Here is an 18,480-nt window from a genome sequence, read left to right as displayed (position 1 = left end):
GCTTGCAGGAATGATTTCTGAAAAGTAAACCTGTTAAATTGGTTGCCTTTTGAAATGTGGTTGCCAATGGAAGTGCTGTAGACCAAGTGGATGAGTTGAGCATATTTCGTAAGTGCCTAAGACAGATTGGTGTCATTTCTTCTGTCATAAAGATGATGGTAATAAAGATGACTCACAGTCTGCTTTGGCAGTAAGGTCCAGCTAAATCACATTATTAATATTCAGATTGTTAAAACAGGACTAGTTCCGTAAAGAATGTACAATAAGATTTGTCGAATATATTAACTGCAAAGGGTGAAACACGTTACTCTTTATTCACTGTAGTGCTGTAACACAGAAGAGCCTCAGTCATGACCAGGTCCTGTCTGTAAGAACAGAAACAAATGAAGGACACACAGCAAGACGTACAGTTACGTGTCAGAAAATCCTTACGTATGCTGAATTTTGCAGATGGCCTAGTATTTAGAACAGGAGACCTGTACCTGGTGCTCCATGAAAATACAGATTCACAATGTAGTATTTAGCAAGTAATTTCTCTTCAGGTTTCCCACTTGCAAAATAAGAGAACAATCTTACTGTAACCTGTGGGTACAGAGATCTACCCTCTTTGTTAAGGAAATTTTTAACAACTGATAAGTTCTTCTGCTTCCACAAGATGTTTTATTCTCACGCATTGCTAAATGAATGCAGCACATACCAGGTAGGCTGCATGCTTGCCATGGGTTAGGTCACACAGTTAATGGACCGTCACCAGCCGGTGACTCAAGTAGGTGCGTGAGGCAAGGCGCCTTACAGGGAGCGCAAGACACGAACGCAGGCTACTTACGTAAAAGGGAGCGTTTCCAGAGTAACGAGTACCTCCAGAACATTGCCGAGTTTTCCTGAAGAAACGTAGCTGTAATGACAAGCGATTTATTTTACCTGCGTTCCTCGGTACGCGTCTGGCTGTGCATTTGGTGACGATGTAAATTCTGCGATGGGGGACGGTGCTGGGGAGCCGCAGCAGCCCGCGGCAGCGGCCGTTCCGTGGACGGAGCCGTTACCGACAGCGGCCGCCTCTGCCCGCAGCCCTCGCTCTTCACGGGCGGGAGAGCGGGCGAGGCCGCCGGCAGCCGCGGGCAGCGCCGCGCTGGCGCCCCGGGGCCCGGGAGCCCCGGCGGCTCCCTCCCTCCACACTGGTGGCCCGCAGCGCCGAGGACGGGGAGCCCCGCGGAGCCGGCCCGCCCTGAGGAGACCGCGGCGTGGCGCGTTCCGCCCTCAGCCCGCCGCCGCCCGGCCCGCAGGCTCGCGCCCACGGGGCGCGTGACCCAGCGACGAAACGCGCCCGTGCGGATAAAATGATCGCGTGAATTTGGCAAAACTGAGGCGTGGAGAGGGTTTGGGAGAGAGTCGCAGATCGGGGACGGTGACGGCACAGCCGGCGCCCTGGGCCCAGGCTCGGTGAGGGGAAGAGCGGGCGCGGCGGAGCGCAGCGGAGCGGCGCCTCGGGGCTGCGCCAGGGGGCGGGGGCGCGGGCGCCTTGCGCATGCGCGGAGCGGCGCGAGGCGACGCGCTGTGGCGGCCGGCCAGGAGCCGCCGCGAGCCGGGGGGGCTCGGCGGCCGCAGGGCCCGGCGGGGGCGGGCGGGCTGACGGTGGGTGCGTATCCTGCCGGCCGCGCGCGTCCTGGGGCGGCTGAGCGCGGCCTCGCGGTGCCCCGTGGAGGGGGGGGAGGAGCCGGCGGCGGTCGGGGCCGTCCCTGGGGGGGGGCCGGGAGCCGGTGTGGCGGTGGCCGCCCCGCCGCGCGCGTCCCCTCAGCGCCCGTCCGTTGCTCAAGGGCGGCGGCGGCGGCGGGAGCGGCCCCCTGTCGGCGGAGCGGGCCGCGTCCGGGGTTTGGCGGGAGCCGCCCGCGGCCCGGCCGAGGGTCCCTGGCGCGGGGGCGGTGAGCTGCGGGCTGCGCGCAGGGAGGGGGCGGCGGTGACGCCTGGAAGCGCCGCGTCTTTCCTCTGATGAGCTGCTGGCAGCTACGGGCTGGGGGAGAACTGTAGTTGCTGGAGGAGGTGGTGCTGCGGCGCCGAACGTCTCGCTGGTGACAACGCACCAGGTTCTTGTTCTCCCTCGGCTGCTGTGAAGTCTTGATCCCCGAAACCGCTCTTCCCTACCTCTGCTTTCCTGCAGAGAGCCCCTGGCTGCTCCCCCCACCCCGGGTCTCCTAATGTCAAGATTACGGTGTCCTCCTTTAATCTCATCTTTCCAGACGTTAAGCTTTGTCCCACTCCTCAGTTTCTCGTAGTTAAAAGAAGAATGGTTTTTTTCCTCTCTACAGTTGAGATGTCAAAATGTGTTGGATTAGTCCCATTCCTAACAGAAGGGAGGGGCACAAGTTGCAGAATGGGGATGCGGTCAGTGGGCTTACAATTTTGGCATTATATTGCCTTAATTTCCCCAACAGAGAGAGAGAGAGAGAGACAGCTTTTAGTTACTAGCATAACCTATGTGTTGTTAGTAGATGTTTGGTGGCTCCTGCCCTTTCCATCAGGCAGAAGGGTTTCCTGAGCTCTGCCACCCCCTGTTTGCATGTGTGTGTGTACGCGCACATGCGCGCAAGTGCATGGAGGGGTGTGTGGGGACAGCAAAACTCAATGCCAGGCGAAGGCGGTTCTAGGAATAGTTAAAATTTTTATAAAGTGTTTATATCTTCGCTTTACATGGCAGCCTGTGACACAGTATTGCTCTTGACCTTTTGCTATTGCTAATGTCGCTGTGGAAGTGCGAGAGCTGTCAGAAGTCTGGTTTTGAATAAGGGGTCCGGGCCTAGAAAGGAAAATTTACCTCAGAGTTGTTATCAGCTGTTACTGCTCATGTATGCTAGACCTGCAAATGTGAGTTTATTGTTTAAGCTGGTCTTATTCTAAATAGTATGTACAGTTTCCTACTCAATTATACCGACTGGGATAAACAGGCACTCTAAGTTCTGTACTTCTAAAAGAAATGTATCAACTACTAAATCTTTTGCAAGGTATAATTCATTGGAAAATATTTCAGCAAGCTCAACATCAGAATAATTTCCAAGAAACTTCCTGATACTACTTTCTGATTAGATTTTATTTTATTTTGTCACTGATGACTTAAAACCAGATTTTTTGGAGGTGTAAGTACAAAGGTTAAGATTGCTGAATACATGTGGTTTTAACTGCTGAAAGCCTTTATAGAAAAATTGAAGATTATTTTCTTGTATACATGCCCCTTGGTATACCTGTTGGTGTAGCTGAAGTATTACTCTTGAGTCTGTGCTGTGCTAGTATCTTCTGCTGGAGCAAAGGGCAGTTGAGGACATCATAACACTGAATTAAGACTGAAGGTGTCTTTCACTGTTTACTTTTGTAGGACTCTCCTAATTACATTTTACCGCAAAACATTCTGAATGGGCTCCCCTTCATTATGTGCTCACTTATTCTGTTTTTGTTATCTCCACTTGCTTCTTTTTAGGTAACACCGTAAGTTCTTTGGTATAAGACTTATCTTTTTTCCTCTATAATACTCAGCAGAATGGAGCATCGTCCTGATTGTATCCTCCATGCACTGTAGTATACAAATTTTAAAGAATGCAGAAGATTAAAATTGTAGTGCTGCGTTGCAGTACAAGGAAAGCTCTGTGCTCAAAGCTAAATGAAGCTTTTCCTAACTGTCAAATGATGTTGCCTGGCATAATGATTTTAGTCTTTGTAGTGAGAAAACAGAAGGCAGCAAGGTGAAGGACTAGAATGACTGTCCGCCCAAGTTCTAGCGAAGCAGCTGTGGCTCTGACCCCATTGCCTCGACCTGTCCTCCGGCTTCCAGCAAGGCTCTTGTATCCCCGCCCAGAGCCCACGCTCTCCGAGTACTCCAAAGCCTGTCTTTTTACATCAGTTTCTATGTAAGCAGAAGCACAGGATTGCTGAGAGAGGATATGAATTTTTTTGAAATTTGGGAGACTGCAGGGATGAGGAGATAAATTGCCTTTTCTTTCCTCTGACTTGGCCCCATAGTTAGTCACCTAACCAGAGAGTCTAGATTTCTCCAGGAAGAAAAAGTGCAACATGGTCTGTGGTGGTGCAGCCAATTGCTTGATTTCACAAGAGGAAGAGAGATGATAGAAAGGGAGATAATGATAGAAAGGGAGATGCCTTGACGTTTGCTCAGCGAATCGGCTGCTTTCACATGCACAGACCATGCCTCAGCTTAGCTCTCATGCTTTAGCTCCTGCTTGCTTTCTGTAGCCATTAGTTCAAAATTATTTTTAATCCCTGGAAGCAAATGCCTAATGGAATTTTCTGTGACTTGTATTTCAGCCCTAGAATACATGCTCTCAGTTGGAGATTTAGCAGTCTGTTTCATATATGCGACTTTATTGGAGTCAAGTTCACAGGTATGGTGAGACAAGCTTCTGCTGATTCCGGTGTTTCACGACAAAGTTTGTTAATGTAGATGGCTTGGAAACAGATACATGGTATTTCCAGTTAAAGAGAGGATGGTTTGAAGGCAATTAGAGATGCTTGGAACTGTTTCACCCTAGGTCAGTAGAGAAAACTTACTAGGCTATTTTTTTTGTTCAGGTAGTATAAGAAAATTTAGGTAATAAAGGAAAAATTTTGGCATATTCTTGGTATTAATGCTTTAATGTCCTAATTAACACTTTGACTTGGGATGCCGATCCCATACAGAAGGAGGTAAGTCTTTTGGATGTACCACATGCTTTACAAGTTGTTAGCTTGGTGACTGTCTTTTACAGTGTCCATTTACTTCATTGTGCCTAGTGTGGATGCAGATGATAACAAATCTGAGCAGCAAATACAGCAAGTATCTCAGCATAAATGAAATAGGTAGACTAAACTATTTTGCCACTTTCTGAAAACTAAGTAGGTGCTGTGTAAGCGTTGCATGTTGTGTTGCAAAAATTGCAAGTTGAAATCAATACATGTTTAGATATGTTAATTCTAACCAAGTCATAAACCCCTCATCTCGTTGCCATGGACAGTCTCTGATTTAAGTTGAAAGTAAAACAACACTTAGATGGAAAATCTGCCTCTACAAATGAGTTTGTTGTTTTTTTCTGGAGAAGGTCTCTTGTTGAGGTAGTATGTGTCATTTATGAAATAGAAGAGATAAGTGTAAATGTTGTAACTCTTCTTTTCCAGATATTTTTGTTGAAAGTAGATAAAATGGCGACATTAATTCACACTTTAGCAGATCATACCGATGATATAAACTGCTGTGCCTTTTCTTCATCTTGCTTGGCTACTTGTTCCTTGGACAAAACAGTTCGCCTTTATTCTTTGAACAACTTCACTGAGCTTCCCTACTCGCCTTTAAAAGGTCACACGTACGCTGTCCACTGCTGCTGCTTCTCTCCATCAGGACACGCTTTAGCTTCGTGTTCGACAGATGGCACGACCATGGTTTGGGACACCCGTGATGGGCGGAGGCTGGCAGTGCTGGAGCAGCCCGGTGGCAGTCCTGTTAGAGTCTGCCGATTTTCTCCCGAATCCACGTATCTAGTGTCAGGTGCAGCAGATGGGAGCGTAGTTCTTTGGAATGCGCAGTCATTGAAATTGTACAGGTGAGTGCCGTATGTTTTTTGACAGCCTCGTTTACACTGACAAATATAGTTTTTTGTAAGTGCTAGTCTTTTAAGTAGTATGTTGTACTGTGTACAAGACTTGCACGCTTATACCACTAATTTAGGTCACACAGTAAAGTGATTTGGATTTAGAGGACTAAAAGATTATAAACAGGAGAAGGAGAAGTGCATGATTTCAAAAAAGACTGAGTCTTTTTTTTTAAGTCAGACAATGCAAACTCAAGAAGCTTTGATTTTTATGCTATCAGTCATCCAAATCCCGATTTATTTATTTTTTTTGAGTTCATGGGAGCATTTTCCTTGATTTAACATGAAATCAGGATGCATTGTGTGTTACATGCACCTGGTTTCTAAACAGTGGGTCGAGAGACTGTGACATGTGATAGGCAGTTGGTCAGTGAAGCCTGTTAGTGCTGTGTAGTTTATATTGCATTATACATAGTCTTTTTTAATTAAGAATTTAATGACAAGAATATTTGGAGTCCAGGAGGTTGACGGTAGTCCAGCGATCCAAAAAGCTTGGAAAGCATTGGCATGAACCATATTGTTTCAGGATAAGACTTAAATGGCAACAGAAAGAATGGAGTATTGGAGCTGAGTTAGTTAGCGTGATAATCAGCATTTCACCTGGGTTTCCAAAACATAGCACCTGTTTGAAATAAAGCAGATTGCTTTTAATGATATTGTGCAGTTAAAGGCATGAACCTTAGAGTGATTCTCAGTCCTTTTCTGTGTCTCTAAATATAAGCAAAGCCTTCAGGCTAGATACTGTATTCTGTACTTAGGCAAGCCATTATTAAAGTTTTATACCAGCAATTACACAATATCTCTCTAAAATTAGGAAATAAGAAATTAAAAATTTTTGAGAGAATTTATGAAATATTCCATTCTTCTGGTCTTCAGGATGAATGAGCAGCCATTTTTGAAAGCCGGACTTGTTTGTTTTCTGTTAATTCCCTGCCAAGCATGTTATTGCTTTTGTGGCCTCTCTACCTTCTACAGCAGTGATTTAGATATGAACTGAACATTTTTTCAAAATGGTTTATTGTAGTTATCCGAAATCTTAAATCTGGAAACTTGTCCATAAACAGAATTCTAATGGATTTTTGCCACTTCTTGTTGTCTGTAATGCATACAGAGACACTGAAAGGGTTCTTTTGTTTGGGGGGAATAAGAAATTATTGATTACCTTCTGCTTCTTAGTTTTATCTTTTAGAAAAATCACGAATGTCATTCATTTCGTTCAGGTGACTGCTGAAGTCTAAGGGTTTATCTGTTTTGAGAAATTACTGGTGAAGGCTAATTACAATTTAAATTCAGAATACTAGTTACTGGAGGGGGGAAAAAACAGTAATGTTAAAAAGTAATTTCCTTATAAATATTTGCTTTTAATATACGTAATGAGGCCTATATCCTCAATTTCCTCCTAGCTGAATGGTTGATACATATAAGGACTATGTAGAAAGTATTCTGTTGTTTTTTAAGCTGAAGTTATTCCATCTTGGTGTTTACATCGTAAAGAAACAAGAAAGAGCTTAGGCCTTCCTTTCCCTTCCCTCTCACTTCACTTTTACTCATTCTTGAAGTCCTGATGTGCTGTAAGCTTAACTTTAATTGTATGTATTTTGATGTGTGTATATATATATGTGTGTGTGTATATATATGTGTGTGTGTGTATATATATATATTTATTTATTTATAACAATGCTCTTTAAACCATCTTTATGGTGTGCAGTTAATTATACTAAAGACAACCTGAAAGCAAGTTAATTTATGTATATTTGATAAAGCATTCGCCATTTCTCATTCAGTAGTTGGGATATTGATATCTGACCTGAAAGTCTTAAGAGGATACTCCAGAAGTGTGTAATGCTATTTATTTTACTGTTAAATCTTCAGAGAAGAAGCTACATTTTTTTTCTGCATGAAAGAAGGAGAGTTTTAAAAGCTGCACTGAGGAAAAAGAATTGTGTATGTAAAAATGGGAAGCAGTGTAGTGTATTTGCTAGTATCTTTAATGATCGAATTAAGAGAATCAATGCCTCTATGAAGGTCCTATATCTGGTTAGAAAAAATCTCAGGAAAGTTTATTGACTTGTCTTCTGTGGCATTAAGTACCTGATGTTTGACACCTCTGGCAGTAATTAAAATTACCATCAGCAAAAGAAAATGAGCAGCTGTTCTACAGAATACAACAACGAAGTAAATATGTTTTTCTTTCTCTCTGGAAATGAGGTTTATTGCTGTAGAAATGTCGTTTATGTCTGTGATTTTTTTTTTACCCCCCCCCCCCGACCCCTACTTAAAGATTCAGCTCTGCATGCTGGACCTTATGTTAGGAGTGGGATACTTCCAACTGACATTAGGTTATGTACCAGATAGTAGCAGGATGCTAGACTGACCCCAAGACACCTACATATCTGCTAGGAATTTTCTTGTTAATTTTGCTAATAGCTAAAACTTAAGCACAAAAATCTGAATCTGAGGTCAGTTTTACAAAGTCCTTTGACTGGCTTTTTTAAAATACAGAAGTCAGTTTTTTCAAATTACTTTTTCTTAAATACCAGTGGTCTAAAATTAACCCTGCATTATAAACCACAAAGTATTATTCTACTCAGCTACAGCATATCGTATGGGTTATTAGGGTGTTTTCTTTTGGCTTTAAACAGAACATAGAGAAATCATGGGAGACGCTTTTTTTCACTGTTTGTACATGTAAATTTGTGTTATGATAGCTGTGTATTCAATGATGACCTTTAAAATTATCTCACCATAGAACTTAAAACAGATGATTGAGCACTTTTCGTGATACGTGCATGCAGAATGGCTTTAGTTTGAAACTTATTTTATCACTCAGTTACATGATTGTCTATGGGTAACATCTCACATTTTTCCACCTGTGGTGAAAGAGCAAGTCCTGTTTCCCGTAGTGCTGCGTTTTGCAGTTCTTTGCATTGTTGATATCAGTTTCTCTCCCCTCTGTTTTCAAGTCCCAAAGTTAACTTCTGCAGTTTGGTTTATTGTGTCAGATTGCGGTATAGAGACCAACTCTTCAGAACATCACTTCTTCTAAATTTGGATCTCTTATGCTCTTGCTTTTCAGATCCGGGAATGCTAAAGATGGTTCTTTGGTGGCCTGTGCATTTTCTCCTAATGGAAATTTCTTTGTCACTGGATCATCATGTGGTGATTTAACCATTTGGGATGATAAAATGAGATGCCTCTATAATGAAAAAACACACGATCTTGGCGTTACCTGCTGTGATATTTCTTCACAGCCAGTTTCTGGTTAGTTACCTGGCTCTTCTGGAGAGGAGCATGGAAGAGGAGGGTTGTTTTTTTTTTTGGTAGTTTGTTTTTATTCATATTCTTTTTATCATCAATGCTCAAGATTAACAAATGACAATGGGCTGATGATGTTTCAGAATATTCTGAACACTTTTAATTAAAAGCTGTGCTGAGTTTGATGACAAGAAATGTACTAGGTCAACAAACAAGGTGATTAGCCTGCTTATGATAGCTTTTAGTAGCTAATTATCCTATCTGCCTTTTGGAAAATATTTGGGCAGCATCTGTAAGTGAAGCCTATCTCCTGGGATGGAGAAGGGTGCTAGCAGATGCAGTGCCTGAGTACCGTTCACACTTTGCTCTTTCATGGTTTGCTCCCCAAAGAGCAGGACTGGATTAAAGCAATTCGGAGAACTTTAAACACAATAGGCCGAATGCTTCAGCTGTGGTATGCGAATAGGTTGACTGTTTCTCCTGCACCTGACTTGCTCTGTTGGAGGAGTTTTGGGGATCAGTGAGCCCAGAATATCACGTGTCCCACTAAGATGTGATACTGTTCAGAGCTGTTTTCACAGACCTCAGTGTATCAGTTGTATTTGATTTGTGTCATCACACTCTTCTCCACAGTTGTGATAGGCAGGAATTCCGGTGTAGGAATGCTGACTTAGTTTGCGGTTATGTTGTTCTTTCCAGTGCTTCTGAGTGACTTTAATATTTTTGAATTTTATTAGATGGTGAACGTGGGTCCAGATACTTCCAGATGGCTTCTTGTGGTCAAGATAATCAGATCAAACTCTGGCTTATTTTGTTTGCAGATTCCGTAGGTGTGTAATAGTAATTTTTTTTCTTATCCAAATGTCTTAACTTTTAAAGTGACAACTTACATCTAAGATCATTTTTATGCCACTATCATGGATTCATAGCTAAACTAATCACAAGCTGAAAGTTTTCTTTTCAGTGCTTTGCTGGAGAGCAGCTAGGGCGTGCTGCACTTTGTGAGATTGGGCCCTGTAACTTTTATTTAGTGATCTTTTTATATAATTGTAAAAGTGAAGATTTCTAAAAGAAATATGACCAACAAAAAACAAACACAAACCAAACGCCCAAACTTAATATTATGATAAACTTTTTTTTTTTTTTCAGTTAGCATTTTTCTCTTTTGGAAACAAGCAACATTTTTACTGTAGCCTTTAGGCAGATTGATAGGTTGAAACCTCTTTACCCCTATGCAGGGCAGAAGTTTCCTTTCATCTTTCTATACATCTCAGCCCTTGAACAAGAGCTGCTCACCTTTAAGAATGAAAATAGTTCATTATTATGCTGATTAGTCCCTGAAGTGTTGACTCCTGCTAGAACTGCGATGTTGATGTGTAACTGCTGTGTAGGGACTAGGCAGGTGACCAAAAACATCTTCAGTAGGAATTTTTTGTCATCTCTTTTACATAAAAGCCTGTAGAGGTGAATATTGTATACACAGATACACATTTATTTATCTAAAACACTCTTAGACCAATATTAGGATTGCAAAGTAAAGAAGTCAGAGAGGTAAAAGTTAAGTTGTCTCTGCAATCCTATATCTTCTTTTTCATAGGCAACAAGTCACAGAGCCAGATCTTTGAGACACCTTTATACTTTTTAAAGGAGGTCTTCTTATACCTTAAAAAATATTTCCATATGTAATAATAATTTTTTGTGTTTTTAGGTATTGAATTAAAATATAAATGCACGTTGAGTGGACATTCTGCCCCAGTTCTGGCTTGTGCATTTTCTTATGATGGACAGATGTTAGTTTCAGGGTAAGCGGTATCTTTTACTTGTTTAAATTTCGTTTAACTCTCTTATTTGTTATGTTCAGCAGTTTTTCATGTCATGTCCAGGAGTTTCCCATGGCCTGTTAGTTAGCCAAACCTCAGGTCAGGGCCTTAACAATGACAAGAGACTAAGAAAATTGGGTTTGTTCGGCCAAAAGAAGAGAGGGCTCAAAGGAGGGGGCAAGGAATCTAGTTGCTGTTGGCAGGCACCTATTAGGAGGATGTAGAGAAGATGGAGCCAGACACTTCTCAGAGGTGTCCAGGGATAGGACAAGAACATGGGAACAAGTTGGAACATGGGAAATTCTGTCTAGATGTAAAGAAAAAAAGTTGTTTTACCATGAGGTTGGTCGGACATTGGAACAGGTTGCCCAGAGAGGTTATGAGAGTCCCTTAGAGATACTTGGGGATGAATGTAAAATAAAGAACGTTTTAAAAGTAGTTCCTTTGTAGTAGTTATGTGTATGTGTATATCTATCTATCCATGTATTCTGCACATACACATACAGATTTCAAGAATGATGCATGTCATATATATTTTTGCTTCATCTTCAGAGTATGATATTGAACTACCCAAATACATTCACAACATTTTTAAAAACCCTTTAAAAATTTCTGTATGGATATGCAGCAACCACCCATATCTGTTACATATGTGGAAACCTTTAAAAAACAGGGCCAGATCTAAGTCTCAATGTTCAGTGCTTGCATTCCATGCAAGTATTTTTAGATTTGAATAGCGTCAGGTGTATTCTCTGAGGCATTGCGAAAATTAGTTTATAAGGAGATATGCGTTCTTAAAATCAGTAAGTATATGTTTTTCTTAAACTATTATATTACTAAAAAGTTGGTTCTTCTTACTGCTTATTACAAGATTGATTTATATACCCGTGAGGACTACTTTTATCAACAAAGGACAAAAATCTTCATTTATAATGAATACTTTGATAGTGAGATTTGTGTGCTATACTGTCAGTTAACTATCCAGTACAAACAGATTTTGATTTTAATTCTGTTGTGAAAAATGCTGATTATTTTGAAATCCTAAACTAATTCATAATGCATAGAACTGTTTTTTGTGTTTCATATAGATACTCGTTCACTGAAACTTTCACATAATCCAGGAGTTAGAAAGAAATTCTAGATAGATGTTTGCAACTTGAAAAAACAAGGGGACACTTCTTTTTTTTTAAGTATTATATAACTAATACTTGAATTCTGCTTCCATCTCATAAAAGAAATACAAGTACCATGGAGTGTCCTAAGTGGTAGTGATATATATGAGAGCCCTGCATTTAAAGAAGAATTCAGCATTGCAAAAAAAAATTAAATACGTTTCAGCAAACACGATCACATGATTTTACTTTGAAAACAGACTGCTTAATAACAAATCAGTGCTATACATTAAGGTTGTTTGCTGACTTTTGTCTATTTCAGTAAGACATAAAAACAGTCTGTGTTTGGTTTTTTTAGGTAAAAGTACAGGTTAATTAGCTCTGTATGTGGATCATATAAAATATGTGTACTTGTAGTAAAACTTCCACTTGTAATAATGATATTATCATGGGTTTAAATGAAATTACCAATTAGAATACATACCCTGCGCTCTGAAATGATGATGTTGGTGTAGCCTAGCTTTGTTCTAAATATAGTAATGATTTCTTAAGGAAAAATCAGTGATGTACAAAGAGGGGGAGTGAAGTTGGGGTTAAAAAAACCAAAGCTATTAAAAGAAGAAATATGAATTAAGGTAGATATAATCATTTATGTTTTTATGAATATCAGTGACTATGCTTTTATTTTGCATTGTATGAGAAATGTACTTAGTCACTTCTAAACTGTCAAAGTAGCATTTTAAGATAACAAGTCAAATGTTTCTTCTCTACATTTTGTCTTTTTTTACTAATTTTTACTAAAATTTGAATTTCTAGGATGAAATGGAAAAACTAATCTATTGCAGAGAAAAAGAACAGTATATAATAGGTTAGCTAGCAAATAAACTTACAACTATACAAACCCCAGAAGTCAGTATCTTGCTTTGACATTTTGCTTTATATTCTTTTTAAGAGAATCTTTTTCAGTTTTTGAAGATTATTATGAATGGTTGTGATCTAGAGTTACTTTACTTTCCATTAGAGATGTGGATTAGAGTTTTAGATTACATTGTCATAAGTGAAATTATCTGTCCCATACAGTCTTTCAGGAAACACTGTTATCATAGTAAAAAACTATGCAATTTGTGTATCATTAAATATTTTACGTATTGCATTGCACTACTTACTCTAGCTCACTTTGTAAATGAAAAGTTTTCAAAAATAAATAGAAATGCTGAAAGTAAATAATGGATAGCCAGAGTCTGTACATAGTGGAGCTGTACATATAACTATTACATATTACAGGTACTTCTTTCAAAGACCTAAATTAGACATGGTACGGACAGTGGGAAGCAGTGGGGTTGGGTCCAGTTGGCATAAGCACTGTACAGATCCTCTACATCAGAAATTCTCTTGGAAGTGCGAGGTTTTTGGAGATAACTACTGTATTAGCTTTTACTTATGCTGTATGCCCATCTAATCAGTGTCCAATGTCTAAGTTGGGTATGGGTGGAGGGGATTTAGTTATCTACCTTTTTCATAAACTGATGCTAAAAGCTCTGTTTGTTCTTATTTTGCTTATGGAAGAGTTTGTTTTTAGTTAAAAATTATTTTGTTTCCTTATTCCTTTCTGTGCATCTGTGTGTATTTTTTTTTTTTTAAGGTCTGTGGACAAATGTGTCATAATATATGAAACTGTAAGTATATTATAATGCAAGAATATTCACTGCATTGTTGTCTTTGAATATCACCACTGCTTCTGCAGTGTTTCATCAAGATAAAGAAATATTAAAGAATAGGTTCTAGGTACTATATAAACCCAAAATATTTACTGTGCATGTTGGGGGGGCAGTTGAGACATGGGCATTTGGGGAAAATGTCTCTTGAGAATTGATCAGTCTCTCTCTTTCTATATTTTCTTTTCTTTGAGGGTTTGTTATTTGATTTCTCTACAGTCTTCCTGTAATAGTATTATTCAATGAATCCTGTATTTATACATTATCTTCTTATTGAAGTAGGATTTTTGTTAATCTTAAATTTCATCATAACATTCAAAGCAAGAAAAACTGCAGCTTTTGATGCAAGAAAGTCAGGAATGGTGATTATAAAAATTATTTGGTAAATTATACATACAGTACGTAAAATAGAAGCATAATGAAGAATTCAGTTCATCCAGTAGAAAAATTTTGTATTAAGTGTAATGTCCGTTCTTTAAAACTTACTGTTCAGGCATTTTGTGTAATACTGTTACTATATCCTTTGTGGTTCACCTGTACATAGTATTTACCTTAGTACTTTGTAAATATTATTTGTAAAAATATTAATTTTGCTGAAAATTAAGGGTGATCAAATCTTTAAGCTTTGCCAGCTTGATCTACACATACTATTGCATTGATTTATTTTTTTAATTAGTATTGCAATTTTCCACCAAAATAATTAAATTTATACCTTCCCGATTTTGGTCCAATTTTATTAGTAGTTTGATGCTTAGGCTGGTATGTAGTTAGTCCTCTAGATTTATGGAACCCCCAAAGACTGAACGATTCTTAAATACTAATATTTGATCATTCTTTTAGCTTCAGTTTTTTTTCTAAACCGTACAGGAATAACATTCCTTGTATGGTCTTGTGCTGCTACAAGTGAGGACGGGTGGGGACCATAAACTTGTGTGGGAGGGAGAGAAGTTTCAGCCTGAAGTAGGACACTTTCGTGATGGACAGTTCAGAAAAACTGGAGTGCTGACTGATCAGTTAGTGTAGCAATAAAACTTTGGAATAACTTTGCTCTTCATTTTTTAATTCTGTCTGGACCTGTCAAAGAAATAATATCTTTCATAAGAAAGAAATCTCGCAGATCATAGGTTAAAACTGTGCAGAAATGATGGAGTTTGTTTTTGTACCTAGTAGCATCTAGTGGCCGAATAGGTGAACCACAGGGTGTAATCTTTGATCTACTCTTGCCCTGTTCCTTAAGGACTGTAGCCTGAAGTCTAACTGAATTTCAATTACTGCTCCCTCTATGTCATTTTTAATCCTAGATTTGTAGAAGAAATGTGTCTATCTGCATAAGCAATCAGCCAACACAGAACTTTGGAAAAATATAATAAATTCAGTTGATATTTCTAAAATTATTATGGTGAAAGTTCCATGCTGGCTTATTCTTGAAGGATAGCCAAGTTCGAGTGAATTTAATAGAGAACTTCAAGCAGGAAGTTTGAGTTGTGTTTTTGATTGTTGCTAACCACCTTTGGTAGTGTAACTTCTCTGAAGGTGACTTCTGTCATCTTCCAAAAAGAAGTACAATTCCTTATCTTTGTAAGGAAGTGTACAAATGAATGAACTTTTAATATATATTTATAAATATCTATATATAATTTCGTGTATATATACGCAATATTAATTAGTATATAGAGAGAATATATATAGTGTATATATACACTATATACATATATAGTATATAGAGAGTGTATATATTGTGTGTATATATATTTTGTGTGTGTGTGTGTGAATTTTTTTGGATTTAAAAATACAAGTACTTCTTTCACAGAATACTGGCAATATCCTTCATACTTTGTCTCAACACACCAGGTATGAATTTAGTACGATTCTTCTGTTCTGCTATTAATAAAATAAACTAAATGCTTTTCATGTTAAATTTCACACATTTGTTTTTATTTCTAGATATGTTACAACTTGTGCTTTTGCACCCTATATTCTCTTACTTGCCACAGGTTCAATGGATAAAACTGTGAATATATGGCAATTTGACCATAAACAAGCCTGTTCAGGTTAGTATATAAAGTACTTGTAACCTCTTCTTTATACTTTAGGCACAGTATTATTAAGTATCTTCTGAAGATGCGAAAAAAAATTTTTTCTTACATGCATTTAATCTGTAAACTCATGATTATGTGGCACAATATTTGTCTTATCTCTGAATTGATCTTGTTTATGATGTCCTAGATAGGTATTTTCTTTTTATTTTTTTAAAGAAAAGATATATTAGAAATATTTTAATTTTAGTGATATGCTATATCTTCCTTTCTGATATTCTCCTTTTCTTACTCCTGGACAGCATTTAAGAGATGAGTGTTATTCCCAGAACACTGAAGACTTTATGCACAAGTACCATTGGCAATGGATTAAACAAAAAATACGCTAGTTGCAAGCATAATTGTCAACAAGAAATGCCGTTTGCTGTTTAGGTGAAATAGGGTAATTAATGTTACACTCCACATCAGCACATAAAGTATATGGAACAAAGGTACATAGATCTTTGTTCAAAGTGCAAGAGTAAGTCTGGAGTTCAGCCTGCTTTTCTAAAGAGATATGAGACTCGGTTTCAGTGTTTGCTGACGCTTTTCAGTCTTTTAGTTTAATTCAGATACAATAGCAGGGTCACCTAGGAGACATCACCTAGACATCTAGGAGATTAAATTCTTCTGAACTTTGAAATTAGATAGGTAAAGGACAAACCGAAATTATTGTCCACACTGGATGAGGGTCTGATAAGGACCTCTCTTATTAGACCTTGGGGAGTGTTTAGTGGTGAGAGAACTTGGAAAACAGGGCTTGTTACTGACATTGTTCTTAGAAATGTTTTTGTTTCATTGTTGCTTGGGTTTTTTTTACTGTCTTTTATCATCTTTTTTTCAAAGGAAATATCATAGAAAATGAGTCTAAGATAGCTGTTGAGAATTGGTCAGAGGAAGACGTTTTGGCCTGGCTTCATGCGCAGGGCTTAACAGACCTTGTTGGGATTTTCAAAATGAATAACATTGATGGAAAAGAACTCCTGAATCTTACGAAAGAAAGTCTGACAAATGAACTAAAAATTGGTAAGAATATAGAAATCCAAACAATTTTAACTTTTAGAGTACCTATGAAATCTTGGGATGAAAGCAAGTTAGGAGATCCATATATGGATATTTTTCTCCCTAAATGATTTTTAATTATCGTGCCTGATCAAAAAACTGATGATGTCATATTATCCAAAATACGCTTTTTGGAGTTTTTCTTATACCTAGAGACATGAAATAGATTTCTACCAATAATCCTTGCTAAGTGGTCTCATATGGCTTGGGGTTTTTTTCTTTCTATTTTTCTTTTTAGATCTCATACCTTAGGTTACTATATAGTTTTTCCTGTCAGTCTGTAGAAGTGGTATGTTTATAATATTATGTGCTCAACTACCTTGAATTTAGCAGTGGTGTGATTTATTTGACTAGATACTTCAAAGGAATTATTCCCTATCTGCCATGGCTCAGACAACTGAGTTAACAAAATAGGAAAATACTATCTGCCTAAACTTGTATGTTTTCAATGCTATTCAGCTTTCAGTTTAACTACATTTTAGGAATCTATCATGTCCCGATGCTTGAATGATCATGTTCTTTCTCTCCTTGATAGCCTGTTTTCTTTGATCTAAAAATACATTTACCAGTTTCATATGATCTTGCAAAAGAACTGAGTGTTTTGGGGGGTTTTTTTGGTTTGGTTTTTGTTTTGTTTTGTTTTTTTACAGTTTTTGTAAAGAGAGGGTTTTTTAGACCATTTTACTTGATGACTGATAGTATAGGTGCTTTTTCTTGTATTACTTTCTTTTAGCTTCTTATTTCTTGTCCTGTTAGTCTTTACTTCAACTCTAATTTACATTTAATAAAAAAGGTTTCCTCATATCCCCAAAGGCATTTAATCTAAGAGAAAGCAATCAGCAGGTTGTTTACATAACATTTTCATTAGCTGCTTTGATTGTTTTTGACAGCCTTTTGAAAGAATGCTTCGTTACCATGCAAATGGAACTAGCCTCTGTTTCCAAGCTAATTGTCTTATAATAACAGCATATTGAATTCCGTAAGATTTTGGACAAGATAGTGACCATCCCCAAGACGGTGACCATTATAAACATTCTGGTTGAAAAGCATTTTGTACTGTAGTACTACAGCTTGTAAAGGCAGGCGTTCCAAATACTTCCCCTCTTCTGTAGCGCATTAAGAAGGCTTCTTTTCCTGTGGCTCTGTCCTAATTTATGTTAGGTATGTAAAGAAAACAGATTGTCTTAAAGACAGTTCAGCCTTTAATCACTTACTGCAGGGTGGCTGTATAACATTACTTAAACAAGGATGAATTTGCCTAAAGAGTTATAAAATCTTTGACCAGGCTGACATTGTCGTCTTCCTCCACAATGTGCTGTAGAAGATGTGGCGCTTTTTTTTTTGTCTTCCTCTTTTGGTTCTGAGGTTTCGCTTCAAGTACATGCATATGGTTTTAAAAAGCCCCTTCCTGTTTCACATCTTTATCAAGAAACCGTGGATCTGAGAATGAGTTTGGAAACAACCTTCTGGAGCAGAATTTGAAGCACTTACGATACACCATACCCTACCTGTATACTGAAGTAGGAGTGAGCTTTGGAGGAATTGCTCAGTATAGATTGAACAGAAAATTGTACATGATTTGCTCATTTCAACAGAATCCTGTTTTAAGTGTTCTTTTAAATCTAGTTTTCAAAAGATGATATGTCATGGGTAATTCCTTGATCTCTGAGTAGAGATTTAATCAGGAAATAGTTTTTGAGGTGCAAACTGGGTGGTATAATCTTTAGTCTGTCTGCATGAGAGTAAATTAGGAAAAATTGTCTGTGTAATGAAGACTGTGGAAGGTGCCCTAAGAATCCCATTATAATTACAGAATT

General features: G+C 38.6%; 1 protein-coding gene across 2 annotated transcripts in view; it reads left to right on the top strand.

Moving 5' to 3' along the window:
• Nucleotides 1-1,574: 1,574 nt before the first annotated feature.
• Nucleotides 1,575-18,480, top strand: part of WDSUB1 (WD repeat, sterile alpha motif and U-box domain containing 1) — a 26,536-nt gene continuing 9,630 nt past the window's right edge. The window contains exons 1-10 of one of the 2 annotated variants that reach the window (XM_067316818.1): nucleotides 1,575-1,636; nucleotides 4,309-4,385; nucleotides 5,155-5,576; nucleotides 8,701-8,885; nucleotides 9,617-9,709; nucleotides 10,588-10,681; nucleotides 13,454-13,487; nucleotides 15,337-15,377; nucleotides 15,471-15,577; nucleotides 16,448-16,627. In XM_067316818.1, the coding sequence (XP_067172919.1) occupies nucleotides 4,320-4,385; nucleotides 5,155-5,576; nucleotides 8,701-8,885; nucleotides 9,617-9,709; nucleotides 10,588-10,681; nucleotides 13,454-13,487; nucleotides 15,337-15,377; nucleotides 15,471-15,577; nucleotides 16,448-16,627 (1,222 nt within the window). In that variant the 5' untranslated portion in view covers nucleotides 1,575-1,636; nucleotides 4,309-4,319. Of the gene's footprint in view, nucleotides 1,637-4,308; nucleotides 4,386-5,154; nucleotides 5,577-8,700; nucleotides 8,886-9,616; nucleotides 9,710-10,587; nucleotides 10,682-13,453; nucleotides 13,488-15,336; nucleotides 15,378-15,470; nucleotides 15,578-16,447; nucleotides 16,628-18,480 lie in introns of those variants that run through there. The other variant, XM_013945148.2, reaches the window with a different exon arrangement.

This window comes from Apteryx mantelli, unplaced genomic scaffold (genome assembly GCF_036417845.1).
Source record: "Apteryx mantelli isolate bAptMan1 unplaced genomic scaffold, bAptMan1.hap1 HAP1_SCAFFOLD_129, whole genome shotgun sequence".
In the NCBI taxonomy this organism is placed as follows: domain Eukaryota; kingdom Metazoa; phylum Chordata; class Aves; order Apterygiformes; family Apterygidae; genus Apteryx; species Apteryx mantelli.
Note: the sequence above shows the minus strand (reverse complement) of the source record. Positions and strands in the feature narration are given on the sequence as shown.